The 19101-nt window shown below is 40.5% G+C and overlaps 1 protein-coding gene across 4 annotated transcripts in view; it reads left to right on the forward strand.

Annotated features, from left to right (window-relative positions):
• Nucleotides 1-3975: 3975 nt before the first annotated feature.
• Fbxl4 (F-box and leucine rich repeat protein 4) overlaps nt 3976-19101 on the forward strand; it is a 106628-nt gene continuing 91502 nt past the window's right edge. The window contains exons 1-3 of one of the 4 annotated variants that reach the window (XM_045155201.1): nt 3976-4078; nt 15409-15530; nt 15767-16348. In XM_045155201.1, the coding sequence (XP_045011136.1) occupies nt 15837-16348 (512 nt within the window). In that variant the 5' untranslated portion in view covers nt 3976-4078; nt 15409-15530; nt 15767-15836. Of the gene's footprint in view, nt 4079-4239; nt 4448-4479; nt 4599-15408; nt 15531-15766; nt 16349-19101 lie in introns of those variants that run through there. The other 3 variants (XM_004660592.2, XM_045155203.1, XM_045155202.1) reach the window with 3 other exon arrangements.

Below are 19101 nucleotides of genomic sequence, written 5' to 3' on the forward strand. Positions count from 1 at the left end.
TGCTTTCTTTTCTAATGACTGTTACTATTTTTAGGTTAACATTAAATATTAATATTAAAGTCAAAATCTTACGGTCTTTAAGAAATTTAAAAAGGTAGAATGAAAGATGGTCTTTGGCCATTAGTATATTAAAAATCATGGACTAATATTACTGCTTAACCTGTACTTTTTAGCAAACTAGCTCATTTAAGATCTCACACAGTCAAGCCAGGTGGCTCAGGCTTGTAATCCGAGCTACTGAGGAAAGTGAGGAAGGAATATTGTGAGTTCAATGCTTGTGTGGGGTACAGAGTGACTTCAAGATCCCTCTGAAACTTAGTGAGATATTCTTGCAAAAAAAAAAAAAAAAGTAAAAATTAGGTTTGGGATGTAGTTCAGTGGTAGAGTGTTCAATGGTTCAATCCTTAGTAACTCTCCCCTACCACACATACAGATTTCACAAAAGGGTAGATTATGTTGGCCACATTATGTGTTGCCTTTTTTTTTTTTTGAGGTCTTACCTAGAGAGAACATATGTGGCAACCAGTGAAAGAAAGTAGGAGGAACTCACTGTGAGGACATTTTTGTTCTGAATGATGTCTCTACCTCTGCTCTGGTATTTCTTTTTTTTATTAACAACTTCCATGATTATAAAAATTACCCCATGGTAATACCCTCCCTCCCCCCACCTACCCCTTTGAAACTCCACTCTCCATCATACCCCTCCCCATCTCAATCAGTCTCTCTTTTACTTTTGATGTCATGATCTTTTCCTCCTGTTATGATGGTCTTATGCAGGTAGTGTCAGACACTGTGAGACCATGGATACCCAGGCCATTTTGTGTCTGGAGGGAGCATGCTGTATGGAGTCCTGCCCTTCCTTTGGCTCTTACATTCTTTCCGCCACCTGTTCTGCATTAGACCCTGAACCTTGGAAGGTGTGATAGAGATATTGCAGTACTGAGCACTGCGGTCATTTCTTTCCATCACCATGATACCTTCTGAGTCATCCCCAGGTCACTGCCATCTGAAAAGAGAAGATTCTCTACCAAAAGTGAGATAATATAATATAAGGGTGTGAACATTGAGAGAAGTGCTTACTGGGCAGTTTGATAAGCATAGTATATACATTTAGCCTGCTCTGGTATTTTATTGACATTTATGCTCATGACCCTAAAAGCTCATAATTGGTAAACATTTCATTTTAAAATGGAGAAAAAAATGTCTTGAAATGAATGGAGAGTTAGGGTGGTCCCAATAGTTCAGGTCTGAACCTGCTGCTGCTGGTTGTCCTGCCTCACCGTGAGAGTAGAACACTGTAACTTTTAAAGCTATCAGAATGGATCACAGCCAACTTGCTGAGCTGGTGGTTTTATGTACAATTAAGCATTGTTGGGATTTTTTTTTTTTTTTTAATTTGTAATAGTGCCATTACAGCGTGGGATGCTATTCAGCTCAAAACAAGATTCCATTTAATAACTAGGCGTCAGTTCACCCATTGAATCAGGGCCATTACTAGCTGATAAGCATCACGGCTGTTTGTGGGACTCACTTGCTCCCCTGACTAGCCAAGCAAGTACAGCACAGCATGGCCCTTAGAATGAGAAGACTAGAGGAAGGGCTGAAAGGTAGTGATCAAAATTCCATCTTGGCACAAAAGTAAAACTTTACCCTAAGCTTTTTCTTTTCTCAAATATGATCTTTTCTATTTGGCAAGCAGTATTTAAGCCACATTAAGAACAAAACTACAGAAGCCCTTGGTTCACTCCTTGACCAGCTCGGAGGGGTGGAGCCAGGTAGTGCCCAGGGAAGGACCAGGCCTGCTGGTTCCTCCCTAGAGGTTGAGGGGATGATGAGCGACTGAAGACCCAGAAACCTCTCCTGGCCACCAGAGAAAAACCACACTGAGTCAGGAGTCTTTTCCAAGCAGGAACTCACTTTATTGCTACAGGCTGGTGTTTATATAATGTTGAGAAGGAAGGCGGAGACTTAAGGGTGGGGTGAGATGTAAGGGCCAATAGCATACCATGACCTCTGAGATGATTGGTTTTAAGTGCCCACAAGCCAGGACTCTAACTTCCTCTGCCAAAGTGGCAGGCCAGAGGCCATTTGGCCCCCTGCTGAGTCATGCCTGAGCAGAGGCAGTTAGGCTCAGGAAATTTCACTAGGCCTTACTCAGGGCCTCTCAAGGCCCAACAACTCCTCAGCACCACATGCAATGTACACACACAAACATCAAAATAAAATAAATAAGAGCACCAACTACATCTTTGACATTGAGAAAATGAAAGTGTATCTAAAGGTCATGCGTGCAGCATATGTACCAAAAAGATATGAATACTAATGTCAACAGAGCATTATTTACAACAATCAAAACTAAAAGTACTCTGGGCATGGCACACGCCTTTAATCCCAGCACTCAGGAGGAAGAGGTAGGAGGATTGCCATGAATTTGAGGCCACCCTGAGACTCCATAGTGAATCCCAGGTCAACCTGGGCTAGAGTGAGACCCTACCTCGATACCGCCCCCCCCCAAAAAAAAACACCTAAAAACTAAAAATAGCCCAATGTCCATAAAGAAGAGAATAAGTTATGGCTTACTTATATAAAACACTCAATAAACTACGGTTATACTCAGCAATCCAAGTCATTCTCACCAATCTGATGCTGAAAGAAGCCAAACCCAAAAGAATGGATAACGTATGATTACACACACTTAATGGTTAAAGCTTTGCAATATTTATTTCTCATTAGATGTCATGATACTTCAATGACCTTTGGGTATGAACAGTGGAAAATGTTCAGTGGCACACATGCAGGTTTCTCTGTGTTAGTAATTACCTGTTTTTGATCTCAGTACCCTAAGTACACATGTGCCCCAGTGCATGAGTATACAAGTACACAAGTGTGTACTGTTATCAACCATCCACTCATATTTGGTGTCTTCTTTTACTTTGTTTTGTTTAGTTGCAGCAGTCTCATGCAGCCAAGTCTGACCTTGAACTCCTGATCCACTTGCCTCTACCTTTCCAGTACTAAGATCACGGACCTGTGCCATTGTACTCTGCTATTGTGTATTTTTTTTCTGAACATATCTCCCAGTGAGTTTATTTAGAAATTATATTAGGAATGAGAAAGTGTTGGAGTTTGTGTGGGATTTGAGGTCTCTACAGTTGTAATGAATAGATTGAGAAAAACTGCATTGACTGTACAGAGATTCTATATAGCACTCATTCAATTTTCCAGACACATCTTATTGCAATGCATTCTATCTACTTATCACTGACAGTGTCTATCTTTGTTTGGCCAAGGTAATGTTTACTGGTTTCCCAAATACTGTTACTTTTCTCTTTTTTCCAAATTCTTTTCTTAGAAAGCAAGTCACTAAGGGCTAGCTACACTGAAGGGTGAGGGACAGAAATCAGCCTTCAAGTTTCACTTCTGTGTATAATTTATAGTGTATATAGTATTCACTTCATATATAAAATTAAAAACCATTGCTATTTGTCCTCTTTATGAGCAAGTAATATGTGGTTCAAAGTATTTAAAAAGCCGTGTGACAAAGAGAAATATTTTGTAAACTAATAAAAGGCCTATGACCTGTTGAAAAGAAATGAAGTGACGAATGAGACTCCTAACTGCGTCTTCTGTATAGAGGTAGTGGTGGTCATGGGCTTCTTAATGTTAGGATAGAAATGAGCCTATAGGAGAGATGGCTATCTGGGGTGAAGACGTTTGCTAAAGTGGTGGATTATGTCTTCAGACCACTGAATAGCACTGCTCCTGTGCAGATGGGTCCCGCGCACAGCGCCTACATCACCAGTTCTGAGCAAGCTCCCCAGCAACACTACCCTTCCCCACTGGGACTGCCCTCGGCTCCGCCGGGAAGCCAGCCGCGCCTACCGCAGGTCGGTCGGTACCAAAGCCCCCTCCCGCCCCGCCCCGGAACCCCGCCCCGGAGCCCCGGAACCCCGCCCCGCCCCGGCCCCGGTCGAAGCCGCTTCCTTCCGGCTCACGCTGGGCCGGGCTCGCTGCGGAGGTTCCGCGGCGCGAGCGCTAGGATCCGGCCCCGCCACCTGTTTGGGGTGAAGCTTGCAGGGTACGGCCCTTCCCTTCCTGACCCTGCCGAGGGTCCCCGTCCTCCTCCTCGGGCTCGGCGGAGACCCCTCCCCGCCCGCTCGCCGGCCTCCTCGGTCCGCGTGGCGCGTGCGCAGTCCGGCCCGCCCGCTCCCTCCCCACCCCCACCCCCACCCCCACCGGGCGCCCGGCCGCCGCCTTCCTGCGTTTAGGACCGGGCCCTGGAAGTGAAGAGGACCCTCCACCTGGCCTTGTCCACACGTTTGCAGTGGGAATGGTTCTGCGTTTCCTCGGTTTCCCCAGGGTTCATTGCCACAGAGCTTCGGGATGCTATCACGAACTGAAATACACAGATAATTAGAAAGTTCACATGGTGTAAGCCTGTGGTGAGGTACGTGCGTTGGGTTGGCAGCATTCTGTGGCCGGCTTTATGTCCTGGTGGGCTCACTGCCCCCAGCGTGTGGAATCTGCTTGCTCCTGTGTGTGGTTCGCAAACAAGCTGCCTCTTCTACCAGCGTGCACTCCTGGGTTAAGCTCAGAATGTAGGTACTTTCTCTTCCCCTTTAAAACTCATATCATGCTTTTTTTGTCCTATATTGTGTATTATACTTGCTGGCTCAGTCGAAGAGCACCTAGAAGTCTTCCAGCAAGTAGTGAGTTCCTGGTGAGTTAGGTCTTTATAGAGGCAGGGCATCATCCGTAAGTAGACACACAATGTTTACTGAAATGCATTCATTTCACACTTGGAGCACCAAGTTTTGTTTTTTTTTTTTCGAGGTAGGGTCTCACTCCAGCCCAGGCTAACCTGGAATTCACTATGGAATTCAGGGTGGCCTCGAACTCACGGCGATCCTCCTACCCTTGCCTTCCCAGTGCTGGGATTAAAGGTGCCCAACACAAACTTTTAGAACCCTACGTTTTCACAATCTTCTGTTTACTGACGTAAATTTGAGGTTGAAGCACTGTGAGGTGAGGTTGTTGAATCTTTCATTCGTGTCATGATGCATTAATTATAGCCCTCACTAAATAGCGTCATAAATGTTAACAGCTATCTTTGCTTGCACGTGGGGTCATGGAACTGCTTTCTGTGCTGTGGCCATTTCATCATGTGAAGTGGGTTAAATTTTCCCCTCCCTCCCCAACACACACACCATGCTGTTAGTCTCACCCAGTTTTTGTGAAGATAAACAAAGCTGTTTGGTGGTTGTTAGCCATTGACTCCATGTCATTTGTCGAATTCTGTTTTTCCCTCCTGATGCGCACTGTACATGTCATGGGGACTTTGTGTGTGTGTGTGTGTGTGTGTGTGTGTGTGTGTGTGTGTGTGTGTCTGTACACATATATTTTAATGTGTAGCCCATTCTGTCCTCATACTCCTGATCCTCCCGCCTCCATCTCTTCAGCAATATCCTACTGCCCCTGTATATTCTTGAGACTGTGAACTAACAGTGCTACAAATTAGGAACAAGGTAGCACTTCTCCTGTTAGATAGTTAATTAGGGACTATCCCATGCAAATATGGATGCCACCTGTCCTGCTGTGACAGGACTGGAACTGGTGTCTGATCCATTCTCATAAAAGATGTCCACCAGCAACTACTCCAGAGTCATCTTCCTGATTTTTTTTCTCACCATTTCCCAGGCTTAGGACCTGTGGGCTGGCCCTTCCTGAGAAAGGGGCTATAAAGGAAATAGAAAGGGTGGGAGGGGAGACTTGATACTGTATATAAAAATAATTATTTGAGAGGGAGGGAGGGAGGTGGAGAGAGAATTGGGGCACCAGGACCTATAGCTGCTGCAAACGAACCCAGGTACATGTGACACCTTGTGCATCTGGCTTACATTGGTCCTGGGAAATTGATCCTGGGTCTTTTGGCTTTTCAGGCAAGCACCTTAACCGCTAAGTCACCTCTCTAGTTCCTGAGTTATCATCTTGAGCCTACCAACTACTCTGGTCCCTTCCCTTACACATCTGAGTCTGATGATGAGGCTTATTCTGATTGGATGCCAGATCATATAATTAGACCTTGGCTACATATATAGAAGTTTTCTCTGCTCCATTACCATTCTTTGCCCCATATCCCTGTGCAGAGGCTTCTTTCCCAAAGGGAGGTGTGAGGGAGATTTATTTGGTCTCCTTCCTCCCAGTCAGCCTTGCTTGGTTTTGGCTTGGTCCCTTCCTTGCTTTGCTTTCCTTCTTAACTCTCCCTAAAATAAATCTCAACTTACTCTTCCCTTGAATTGCATTTTCAGTTATTTGCTGAAGTAGATAAGAACCTGAGGTTTGAGAGCTGATGGTGTGGGAGTTCCAATCCCACAGAGCTCTCTGGCATCATGGCAGCGATCCCATGCTTCTCCTACTTAGCTTTTAATGTATTCTCGTGTCTAGTGACTTCAATGACACCTAGCATATTGTGGACATCACAAACAGTTTTGGAATGAACATTTAGTGGCGATAAGTTGAATCCCTTTCTTTCTTTTTTCCTTTTTTTCGCTTTTTGAGGGAGGGTCTTGCTCTAGTCCAGGCTGACCTGGATTTCACTGTGTAGTGTTAGGGTGGCCTTGAACTCTCAGTATTCCTTCTACCTCTGCCTACCAAGTGCTGGGATTAAAGGTGTGCACCAGCATGCCTGGCTGAATGCCTTTCTTGCTCCCCCTCCTCCTTGCTAATTCTTGCAATTAGTTTTTTAGTTTGCCTTCTCCAGGGTCATTGTAACTAATGTTAAACCCCTTCTGTTGCTCACTCAGAACTCACTTTATGGAGTTGCTCCTCATAGCTGTATATAGAGAAACTGATTGAAAATTGGCATGTCTTTCAACATTGTTGTACTTGGCCTTAATATTTATGTCTCTGTCAGCTACAATACAGGACATCCTGTACCTGCCTCTCTTAGATAGCCTCATGTCCACTTGTACTCGATCATCCTAACTGGATGCCCCAATCCCCAAATGTAATAAATCTTCACATGTTGCTACAATCAACACTAGGCAATAATCACTGACTATTTAGTATTTTGTTCTCACTTTTTTTTTATTGTTATTTTTTTTGGTTTTTGAGGTAGGGTCTTGCACTAGCCCAAGCTCACCTGGAATTCACTGTGTAGTCTCAGGGTGGCATTGAACTCACAGCGATCCTTCTACTTCTGCCTCCTGAGTACTGGGATTAAAGCCAAGCACTGGGATCAAAGGTGTGCACTCCCACACCTGGCTCGTTGTTATCACTTTTTAGATTTTAAAATATGTGTACAAGCGTATGATTGTTTGAAAGATGTCAGTGCACCATGTGATTTTTTTTCTTCAGCTTCTACTTCATAAGAATTGATGAATATCAATTTTGGTACATATAACATCGTGTCCTTTCAAAGTTCTTTTTGGTATTTTAGTGTAGGAATCATCTAACATTTAACCAATCTTCTATTGATATTTTGGACACTCCACATTTATTTCTGTTACAAGAGAAATTGCAGGATCATTTTTGTATGTGAATAGCTAACCTTTACTTTCCATGGATTACTTACTTGCTATCAATTTTATTTTTAAAATGTTAGCTAAATTGAAAATTTCAGAACTGAACAGTTGTTAGCTTTAGAAAATGCACTTTGCTGGGTTGCATGATGAAACTTGATGCCTTCCTGCACCAGGACCAGATCTTTGCCCAGCCGTGTATCACCTGTTAATCTTTTAGTAGTCTTCTTGGTTATCAGATCAGCTGGTGGCTTTGTAACCTTTATTTTACTTAACAGTGGCTCCAAATTTGGCTCAATATCAGTGACCAGATACTCAGATATGCCAAAGAAGCAGTCAAGCACTTCTTTTAGGTGAAAGGGAAAATAGATATGTACATGAAGAAACATGGAAACAGTATCTATAGGATTCTGTACTCTCTGGCTCAGCCATTCACAGGATCTTGAAACAGTTTCTGAAGATTGGAAGAGATTTCTCTCTATATTTGTATATTTTTTATTTCCTTAGTGAAAATACCTAAATTGCTTGATCAGACGTTCTTTGCAGATTTTAAATTTATGGAGATTTTGACGTAGCTCTCTTTAAAAAGATTCTTCGTAAGAATACATTTGTGTAAATGGTAAGAATGCTGCTTTTGTCATATTATGGTCAAGAATGGTCACAAGTTTAATATTGTGTCCTATTTAGAAGGTGAGACTTTCATCGTTGATCAAAGATGTGGGACTTCTGGATTAGAAGTCAAGCACTGGCTATAGCAGTAGTCAGATAAGATCATCATCTCTGAGCCCCAGAAGCTATAGGTGACTTGGCAAGAGCCAGATGAAATGGGTACTTGCAGTAGATTGTATTACAAGAGACACAGCCTGAGGCCCACTGTGAAAGTGGGCTGCAAGTAAATCTGCCTGATTTCTTGCCCTAGAGGGAGGCATTGTGTTTATTTTCCTGCATAGTTAACAACCTGCTTGCTACTCTCCAGAGAGGCCTGTTTTATCTACAAGGCTGTTTGCTGTATAAATGCTGTTGAAAAGATAATCTGAAACAAAGACCATCAGGACTTCTGTGTATAAGACTTGCAGAAACTCAGATACTTGTTCTGCTTTACAGAAATAAATGCTAAGATGATGTGTTCATATTTTATATTTGGTAGTTTTTTGGGTAGAAATGCTAATATATTGTTTGAATATTGCATTTCTTTTCTTATTGATGGGGTTGGATATCTGTGTTTGTTTATTGATCATTTTAATTTTGTCATATGCATATCCTTTGCTTATTTTTATGTGGGCATGTTCCTCTTTTCTTACTCAATGATTAGCCAAAAGATACCTCTTGTTAGTGTACTTGATTTTTGTTAGGCAGGGTATCTGTAAGTCATCTGTGTTTTTATTAAATAAGAGTTTGCTACTTTTGTACAATTATGCATAGCTAGTATTTGGCTAGACTAAATTCATATGATTTGTATAGTTTCCATAGTTACCATTATTTCATCAGCCTGATAATGCCTAATTTTTCAGTTTTAGTCAAGTGTATGTATCTGCTAAAGGTTCTTCTAAATTCCTAATTCCTCCATTCAGATGATTTAGTCTTACCCAGAATGAACCAATGAAGAACGTAAAACATAGTAATATGGATTTATATCTGTATCTAAAATACTTCTTATTATCTTACCATTACGTAGTTGACCAGAAATATGTCTTTTCTGTAACTGTGTGAGGTAGCACTGTGGGCAGAAAGAGGGTTTCTCAATCCCTTTCATAAACTCACTGATTTACTCATCCTAAAGGTTTTTGTGTTTTTAAGGAATTACTGATTTCTCTAATTCAGTTCTTTTGGAGCCCTGATTTCATAGATACCTCTTTTTGTTCTTTAGTGTAGCAGAAGTTTCTGGAGAGCCTCCTTAACTTACCTCCTTTCAGTTTTGAGAGCTCCTAACAAGAAGAGTGTGTTGCTCTCCCGTCAGGTTTTCAGCGCTGTGGGTTTCCCGCTTTCTCTCTCTCCACGCTCCTGAAGTTTCAAGACGCCTCCAAATAGCATAGGAGTCATTATTCTCCATCTTGCCCCTTGTGGTAGTTTGAATCAGATGTCCACCATATACTTGTGTGTTCTGAATGTTTGGGTCCCAGCTGATGGCAGTTTGGAAGATGGAGCCTTGCTGAGGATCTGTGTTGTTGGAGGTGGTCTTAGCTGTGTTACCCTTTGTTAATGTTCAGCTCACTCTTCTGCTGTTTTCTACCTCCTGTGTCAGAGTTCATGTCCAGCTTCTGCTCTGCCACCCTTGCCCTGCCATCATGAAGTCTCCCTTAGAGACTCTAAGCCAATAACCTTTTTTTCCCATAAGCTAGTTTTGGTCACATGTTTCATCTCAGCAAGGAAAAGGTAACTGCAAAACCCTCTTAGTTCATTTAAGAACTCTACATGTCAACTTTCTGTCACTGTAACAAAATTTCCAAAATAAGAGGAAAGACGTGTTTTGTCTCAGGATTTTAGAGGTTTTAAAAAATTATAGTCACATGGCCATGTTGCTTTGAGCCAATATCACATAGTGTGTGGAGGAGACAGCTGGAAAACAGAGGAGGGCCTCTGATCTCATATCTTATTCAAGGTCATGACTCCACCAGCCTCTTTCCACTAGTCCTCACCTCACTGAGGGTCTACCAGCCCCAGTATCACCAGAGCCCAATGACTAAGCTTCAACACAAACTTTGTTGAGTAAAAATAATAATAATAATAAAAATAATGATGATGACAATGTTAAAGTGGAGATTTATAGGAAAGGGGGGTAAAATGTTGAGATATCATCTCAGTAGTCTTCCTACTCTACTGTTCATTTGTTCAGTGTGGTTTAGGCATGTGGTAGGATGGGAATGTAAATAACTTAGTGAAAGAGAAGACAGGCTTCTGCTATTCTTGGCTTTGCTACTTCATAGCATATCTGATATCAGATTGATGCTAGCCTGCCTTTTACCTTATTCTTGTATTCCTGCTTTTCATCTGTAGTTTTTCTAGCTCTCCATAACCTGCCTAAGGTCTTGTCATGGATTTGGAATGCTAATTTTTTTTTTCTGTATTTGAGAAAATAGCTTTCTTTTTACCTCTCTAGTCCTATCTTTCATGAATCTTTCTTTAATTCCAATCAGAGGTTCTTTGTGGCCAGAGTCAAGTCTTTTATCTATTCAGGGACTGCTTTTGTATGATAGAAGTTACCTCTTTTAACATTCTCTTTTAACACTAAAATTTCAATATGTGTACTGTCCTATTGTGGATCGCTTCAGAGAATCTCATACTTTTGACCTATTGTGTTTCAGTTTTTCTTACCCATTTTTCCTCCTTTCTCTTTCTGTATCAAGATATGGAACTTTTTTCATATGTAATTTGTCTAGACGAATCATGAATTTCATTTCTGGGTTTATTTTAAAGTTTTCTATTAAAATTCTTTAGGCCATTCTCTGTATATAATAAGGAATGTTTATTGAGTAAATGTTGACATGTCTAGGCCTTATGGATGTAGTTAAACACATTCTGTAAGCTTGAGGACTTCATTGTCGGTTAAGCAGGTGAGAATTAGCAAAGAATATGTCACAAGGTGCAAAGGAACATGAATGGTGGGTAATTTTGCCTGGGTGAGAGGAAGCTCAGCTGAAGATTTAAGGATGCCCAGGTATGAAAACCTAGTGTAGCTGCAGGCACAGATGGGTCTACAGGAAGAATGGTGGGTGTGTAGGAGAGAAAGGGAGAGAGGGAAGAGAGGTGTTAAGGAACTTCTTTGTGTATATCATACCAAGAAGACAACCTTCCTTGAAACCCTTTCTTCTGTACAGTGGAGAAGTGTGAAGAGGTAGAAGATCCAAGGGGAAGCTTGAGAAAAATTCCCAGGGAGGCAGCAGGGAGTATAAATATAAGGGAATAGACCAGGAAAGAGGCTGATGATTGAGTGTTAAAACTAGTTACCCATTGTAATTGTACCCCTTCCTTATTGCTCTTCATTCATTGACATAGGTTTTGATTTCTAGATTGAACCAGAAGAGCCTTAGAAGTGGGATCTCTTAACAAATTTCAGTAGGATGGAGGCAATGAGTATTTCTTTCTTATTTGATACCACATGGTGTGCTCAGTTACTTTAGGTGCTTTGCTGCAAGGCCAACTGTGTCCTCTTCATGTCACTTCATAGATAGGTTTCTGTGTGCCACTTTGCAAATGTTGTGTTATGACTTGCATTCAAAGTATGCCAGTGCCTTATTGCTTATCATTTTCACCTTACCCCATATCTTTCACTTCATTGTGAGCTGGGCAGCCCGAGTTTTAAAATTGTTTTTTTTAATTCCTTTCCTCACACTCTGTGCCTAGTGTTATAATGTCATGGCTTCTGTAGATTCACGAAGTCCTTGTTGGTTTTCCTCTTGCAGAGCACAGGGTCTCCTCACAGCTCCTGCCATCCTGCTTCTTTCTGCCTCTTGGACTCCCATCTTACTTCAGGTCTCAGTAGTAAACATATGTTCTCTCTTGTCTTAACCTCTTAATTTATCTTTTTCATTATTGCTTTCTCTGAAATTATATTTTTAACTCTGCTAAACATTTTATAATATAGAAGATGTGATTTAAAATAAAGTTGCATTGTAATAAAATTATGTTCTATAAATCAATGTTTTCCAAAGAATATAAGTCTCAGGGTACAAGTTTAAAAGATTATTGGGAGCTGGAGAGATGGCTTAGCAGTTAAGTGCTCACCTGTGAAGCCTGGTTCAAGGCTCGATTCCCCAGGACCCACGTTAGCTAGATGCACAAGGGGGCGCACGCGTCTGGAGTTCCTTTGCAGTGGCTGGAGGCTCTGGCGCACCCGTCCCTCCCCCCCCCCCCCCCGTCTGTCTCTTTCTGTCTCTGTTGCTGTCAAATAAATAAATAAAAATAAACAAAAAAATTTAAAAAAAGATTATTGTTTGTATTCCTTGACTGTGCTTGTGTATATTGAGAAAAATTCCCAGGGAGGCAACAGGGAGTATAAATATAAATATAAGGGAATAGACCAGGAGAGTTTCTCGCCTCATAATCTTTGTTGATGAGTGCTTGGATTAAGCAGCAAATAAAAAAATGAAGACTATTCTGTTGTCACTTCAAACTTATTAAATTTAATGTAATATTTTTATATGTTATTAGAGTCCTTTAAGTAGTTTTTTGAATGAACTGAAAAAAGAAATACCTCCCTAAGTTACATATCATAATCACCCTTTGGAAAATTTAGTGTTCCAGGTTAATATTTATTTATTTTCCCCAGATGGGGAAAAATCATTTGTCTCTGAATCATATTCTCATAAAGTAGAGTTATTATATTTCTTTTAACTTGGTTCATTGCCCATTGGGATATTAATTCGTTGTTACAAATTGCCTCTGGCTTGGCAAAAGTCCAAGTAATGCATGGACAGTTGTGAGCTTCTGCATTGGGTGCTGCTACTCACAGAGTCCTGAGACAGTGACTGTTCCCTCTTCAGCTTTATATCCCAGGGAAAAATAGAAGGAGCCAACATGTCTTTTTTCTTAAATTTTTTTAAATTTTTTTGTTTATTTTTATTTATTTGAGAGTGACAGAGAGAGAGAGAGAGAGAGAGAGAGAGAGAGAGAATATGAATGGGCACACTAGGCCCTCCAGCCACTGCAAATGAACTCTAGACGCTTGATCTACCTTGAGCATCTGGCTAACGTGGGTCCTGAGTAATTGAGCCTCAAGCTGGGGTCCTTAGGCTTCACAGGCAAGCGTTTAACCACTAAGCCATCTCTCCAGCCCCCATCTTTTCTTTCTTATATGTCTTTCCTTGTGTGTCATCTTAGTATATGGGAAAGGAGTTAAAAATCAATGAAGTATTAGCAGTGAGCATGTAGATTGCCCTTCTTTTATTTCTGTACATTTTTTTTTTTTTTCAAAAATAGATTTGGGGGCTGGAGAAATGGCTTAGCAGTTAAGCGTTTCTTGTGAAGCCTAAGGACCCTGGTTCAAGGCTCGATTCCCTAGTACCCACATTAGCCAGATGAACAAGGTGGCACATGCATCTGGAGTTGTGTGCCCAATTCTCTCTCTCTGCCTCATTCTCCCTCTCTGTCACTCTCAAATAAATAAAAATAAACAAATAAATAGATTTGATTTCTATAGCCTCTGAATGGCATTGATAGGTAGTAGAATAAAAATACTTACCTTTTTTTTTTGTGTGTGTATGTGTCTTTCAAAAAGTTATTGTTGAGCCAGAGAGATGGCTTAGTGGTTGAGGCGCTTGCCTGCAAACCAAAGGACCCATGTAAAAACCAGATGCCCGAGGAGTTTATGGGCAGGAGCTGAAGGCCCTGGCATGCCCATTTTTTCTCTCTCTCTCTCACTCTCCCCACTTTCTCTCTTTCTCTCTGTCTGCCTCTATCTCTCTAAGTAAATAAATAAAAATAATTGAAAAATGCTATTGTCCATGTAGTTGTAGCTTCATTTACAGAAAATTGGCTTAAGATTATTTTTATCCAGAGCTGAAGTAAACCATGGGCTAGAGGGATGGCTTAGTGGTTAAGGCGTTTGCCTGCAAAGCCGAAGGACCCAGGTTCGATTCCCCAGGACCCATGTTAGCCAGATGCATAAGGGGGCACATGCATCTGGAGTTCCTTTGCAGTGGCTGGGGGCCCGCACCCATTTTCTTTCTCTCTCTTTCTCTGTCAAATAAATAAATAAAATAGAAACAAAAGTTTAAAAAAAAAAGAAAACCAAATACTCATTTTCTATTTCTGTACTGAATATGCTTGAACATTTGACATATGTATACATACAACAGCTTATAATTCAGTTTTTATGTATGTTGCCTCAATGCAAATTTTATTTTAATGCTGTTTAAAAATTATACCCACATGAAAGCCTATGTTATATTATTATCTGCAGTGGTGAAAACTAGCTGTGAAACAATTAAGTTTGTGGCTGTATGTGCACTGGAATCTGACTTTCACAACTTAGATCTTCTGTCCATTCTGATTGAAATGTCATCTTGCAACACTTGACTATATGTTTAACCAGTACATCACTGCCCTCCAGAAAGTCTTGTTCTGATTATTGTAACAATCAGAATTTATGTCCTTGGAGGTGCAGATTCCAATCTGGTGAGTGTAGGGCTGAGCTCTGGTTCATTTTTACAGTGCCCTGTGCTTTTCCCATGATGCCTCTCCAGTGGGTTGTGCTCTTCTCTTGATGGAAGCATCCTGGCAGAGAGGTTTCACATTTGTACCAATTGTGTCCTCAAATTTGACCATTTTGAGATTATTTATTGTTTTCCTTTTTTAACTTTTTTCACTTTGCATGAGACTGAAACCCATGAAGGTGGTGTGAATTTAGGCACACACTTAATTCATTTAATGGCATTCCTATGTGGACACCCAGCCAGTGAGTGGAAAGTCTAGGTTTTTTGAATATGTGATCCTTTATGTAGGTTTAACCTCAGTATAGGTAGGTTTCACTATTGTGTTTTTATCATACTATATAATACAGCATTTTAAAATGAGTTAATTCAACTTGTCCATACAATTCCTGAAAAATATAGCCTGTAGTTTAGCTTGTATTAAGTGGCTATTTAAATTTTTTAAAAAAATATGTTATTTATTTATTTATTTGTTTGAGAGAGAGAGAGAGAATAGTTGTGCCAGGGCCTCTAGCTACTGCAAACAAACTCCAGGTGGCATGCACCACTATGTGCATTGGCTTATGTGGGTACTGGAGAGTCAAACCTGGGTCCCTTAGACATTGCAGGCCAGTGCCTTAAACACTAAGTCATCTTTCTAGCCCTGTTTTGTTTTTTTTTTTTAATAGTAATGATTCTTTGGGGATATTTGAATATTTGATAAAGCAGTAAATATGTTTTCTAAAACTCTTATATTACAGGTTAAAAAAAATGTCACATTTCAGCATTGATACCTGAAAGCAGCATGCGAATTTCAGGCCACATGGATAAAGGCCAACCTAGAGTACATTTCCTGTGTGCATCCTGTGACATTCTAGCTGGGGTGAGTGATTCTAAGAGTAGCTGGCAACATACTAGATGCCATCCAGCCAAGAACTGCCCTAACAAATAATGTTAAGAGTTATAGATTAAATTCCATCTGGTACTCTGAGATGCATAAGGTAGTTCAGGTTTCACTCTGGGAAGTTACTTTGGGAATGAAGCATCTTTGTTCCTGTATCCATGCATTTTTCTTCTTATTTAAATTATTTTACTTCACCAAGCCATTCATTTTTTTAGACCATCCTTCAGAGTTCATGCATCTTACTGAGGACACCTGACCTTTTGAAGCTTCATAATTCACGGCTAGATGTCACCAGTCTTTCCCATGTTAACAGTTCTGACTATGTTTTATTATATGTGCCTTCGGCGCCGAGCCAGGACAGCTACGAGGGGAGAAGTGATGAACAGCCACAGAACTGTAGTACCGAACAACCGGACTTCCCCTCTCACTACAGAGCTGGTCCAGTATGCCAAAGAAGTGGTGGACTTCAGTTCCCACTATGGGAGTGAGAATAGCATGTCCTATACCATGTGGAATTTAGCAGGTGTACCAAATGTATTTCCAAGTTCTGGTGACTTTACTCAGACAGCTGTGTTTCGAACTTATGGAACATGGTGGGATCAATGTCCAAGTGCTTCTTTGCCATTCAGGAGGACACCATCCAATTTTCAGAGCCAGGACTATGTGGAACTTACTTTTGAACACCAGGTGTATCCTACAGCTGTTCATGTTCTGGAAACCTATCATCCTGGAGCAGTCATCAGAATTCTGGCATGTTCCGCAAATCCTTATTCCCCAAGTCCTCCAGCTGAAGTAAGGTAAGACTCATTTCTAATGACCTGGGGTATATGGCTGGAAGGTAAAATTGTTTTAGTACTGAGTTTATAAAACATTCTTTTAAGTTATTGAAACAAACTTGTTTTTAAGATTTTTACATAATTTCCTGATGGGTAGAGAAATCACACATATGAAGATTTAATACTTGATTTCTGCTTGTCACACTTCACACTGTAATTTTCATTGAGTGTGTATTTGCTTGTCACAGGAGTTACCATAAATGAGAAGCATAATTTAAGTTAATAGGGACATGGCACAACTTGAGAAATTAGTAGGGAATATGACTTTTCACAAATTTTCAAACACATCATGTTAATTGTTCTTAAATACTTCTAAACACAACTGAAAAGAGACATGTAGAATGATGCTTTAGAGGTGCTCTTGAGAAGAGTAGCCATGATAAGATTACTTTATATGATAGGATTACTTATTCTTATTAAGCATATGCATTTAAAATATGTTAAGCTTTAGGTAATTCATGTATTTTCCCTATAAGCCTGCTTACATCATTAATTTTCAGAGCAGCTCCTTTGTCTCTTGTTTTTATAATTCACCCTCCCAGTTTTTAAAAATATAGTTACTTGAGTAGGTGATATAAAGACATAGGCCCGTAATTTAAAAAGTATGTGGTGTAGCTTTGCATGTACCCTGATCTCCAGGTGTTTGGGAACCATCATTTCCCCAAAGAAATCACTATTACAAGTTTCTTTATACCTTTTCGGCTTCTCTGAGCAAGTCAAATATATTTTTATTTTCTATATCCACAGAGATCATCTCACTAGTCAGCATGATTTGTATTTAGTTTGTCTCATTACTGAGGAGTAGAGGACCAAGTACACATTTTATGTCTTTCTTTCTTGAAGTAATGTATTGTACGTATGTAGCTGTTTATTAGCTAGTCATTTTTACCTGATTGTGTTATTTGCCTGTTTTTCTGTCATCTGTTGATAGCCCGTTTTTAAATCTTAAGTCATTCGTTGAACATTTTAGTGCCTGTCATGAGCTACATATTAAACTAGGTATTGAGACCACATTGATGCATAAAATTAAAATCTCCACCCTCTGAGCTTATTCTGGTAGGTGGCCCATGAACTGTGGGACCCCATTGTAGTGGGGTAGACATCATCCAGCACCATTGAGAAACAGCATTTCTTTCCTCTGTCCTCAAGTCTGACGGAACACCTCCACAGCCTACCGGAATACAAATGCAGAGAGCATTTCACCTCAGGTTGGAAAATGCTGAAGTTGGCTTGACATGCCCTTTGCTCTACTTTGATAGTTCTGTGTACAAGGTTACTAATGAGTTTGTAAAAACACACACAAAAAACCACAGCATCCTTTAATATCCTTTCTTTTCTCATGTGAGAATTATTTTAGTAACACACTGTCATTCTTTGCTACAAGTCACCACATTTTTTTTCTCCTAAAGAAGCTGAATGGTTTTGGAGAGGAGAACTATGAAACACTGCACTGTCTTTATGCCAGTCTAAAACTTAATGGCTGCATAACTGAATTTGAGTTTATAGTATGTGATTGTGATTAAGCGTATAACTATTTTCAAATGTCTGTGATGTGTATTACTGATTCTTTATTCTTCAGAAAACATCATTAAATTTTAATAGATAAGGATTCTATCCAATATATATCCCCACAATATAAGAAAAGCTTTTTTTTTTTTTTTTTCCCTGAGAGGGTCTCATGTTAGTCTAGGTGCCATGGAATTCACAATGTAGCCAAGCTGATTTTGAATTCACAGCAATCCTCGTGCCTCAGCTTCCCAAGTGCTAGATTATAGGCATGAGCCTCCATGCCTAGTTCAAGAAAAGGCATTTAAAAGTTTTTACTGATTATGAACTGTATAAATGTCTAACTGTAAAAAAGAAAAGAAGACTTAGAAAATACAGGGAGAAGGAGCCAGAGAAAGAAGAGTACAGACAGGGGAGAGGGAGAAGAAGAGGAGGAAGAAAAATATATTGGAAAAAGTACTTGTATTTCTTCTGTCAGATTCAATAACTGTTAATATTTTAGTGAATTTCTTTACAAAGTGAGAAACATTCATTGAACCTCCTTTTTGCCAGTTCCCTGCTGCGAACAGAACAGAGAGCCAGACAAAGATGCCTTTGTTCTTTGAGCTCATAGGCTGTTCTGGAAAAGAACCATGACATTTTAGGGAGAAGGCACTGGCAGAAGGAAAGACTAGTAGTGTGGGGGCTGAGGGAAGGCTAATTTGGTTGTTTCCTCAGAGAGGAAGAGCCTAGTGTAGAGGCTGAGGGAAGGATAATCTGGTCATTTCCTCACAGAGAATGAGCCTACTGTAAGAGCTGAGGGAAGGCTAATCTGGTTGTTTCCTGCCTAGTATAAGAGCTGAGGGAAGGATAATCTTATTTCCTCCAAGAAGAGGAATCACCGAGGCTTCACATAGGCAGCTTCAGCATGAGTAAGAAAGGTAGAAAAGGAAAGCACATTCAAAAGTGCAATCAGCCAGATGGCACATGCCTTTAATCCCAGCACGGGGGTGGGGTGGGGGCAGAGGTAGGAGGATTGCTGTGAGTTTGAGGCAAGCCTGAGATTATATAGTGAATTCCAGGTCAGCCTGGGCTAGAATGAAACCCTACCTTCAAAATTAAAAATAAGAAGTGAGATTCTGGTGTTTGAATAAGTGAGAAATGTCCAAGAGTACAGAGAACAAGCTATTGGGGGCTACATATATGGGAGGACATTATTAAGACCTAAG

Source organism: Jaculus jaculus, chromosome 7 (assembly GCF_020740685.1).
Source record: "Jaculus jaculus isolate mJacJac1 chromosome 7, mJacJac1.mat.Y.cur, whole genome shotgun sequence".
NCBI lineage: Eukaryota > Metazoa > Chordata > Mammalia > Rodentia > Dipodidae > Jaculus > Jaculus jaculus.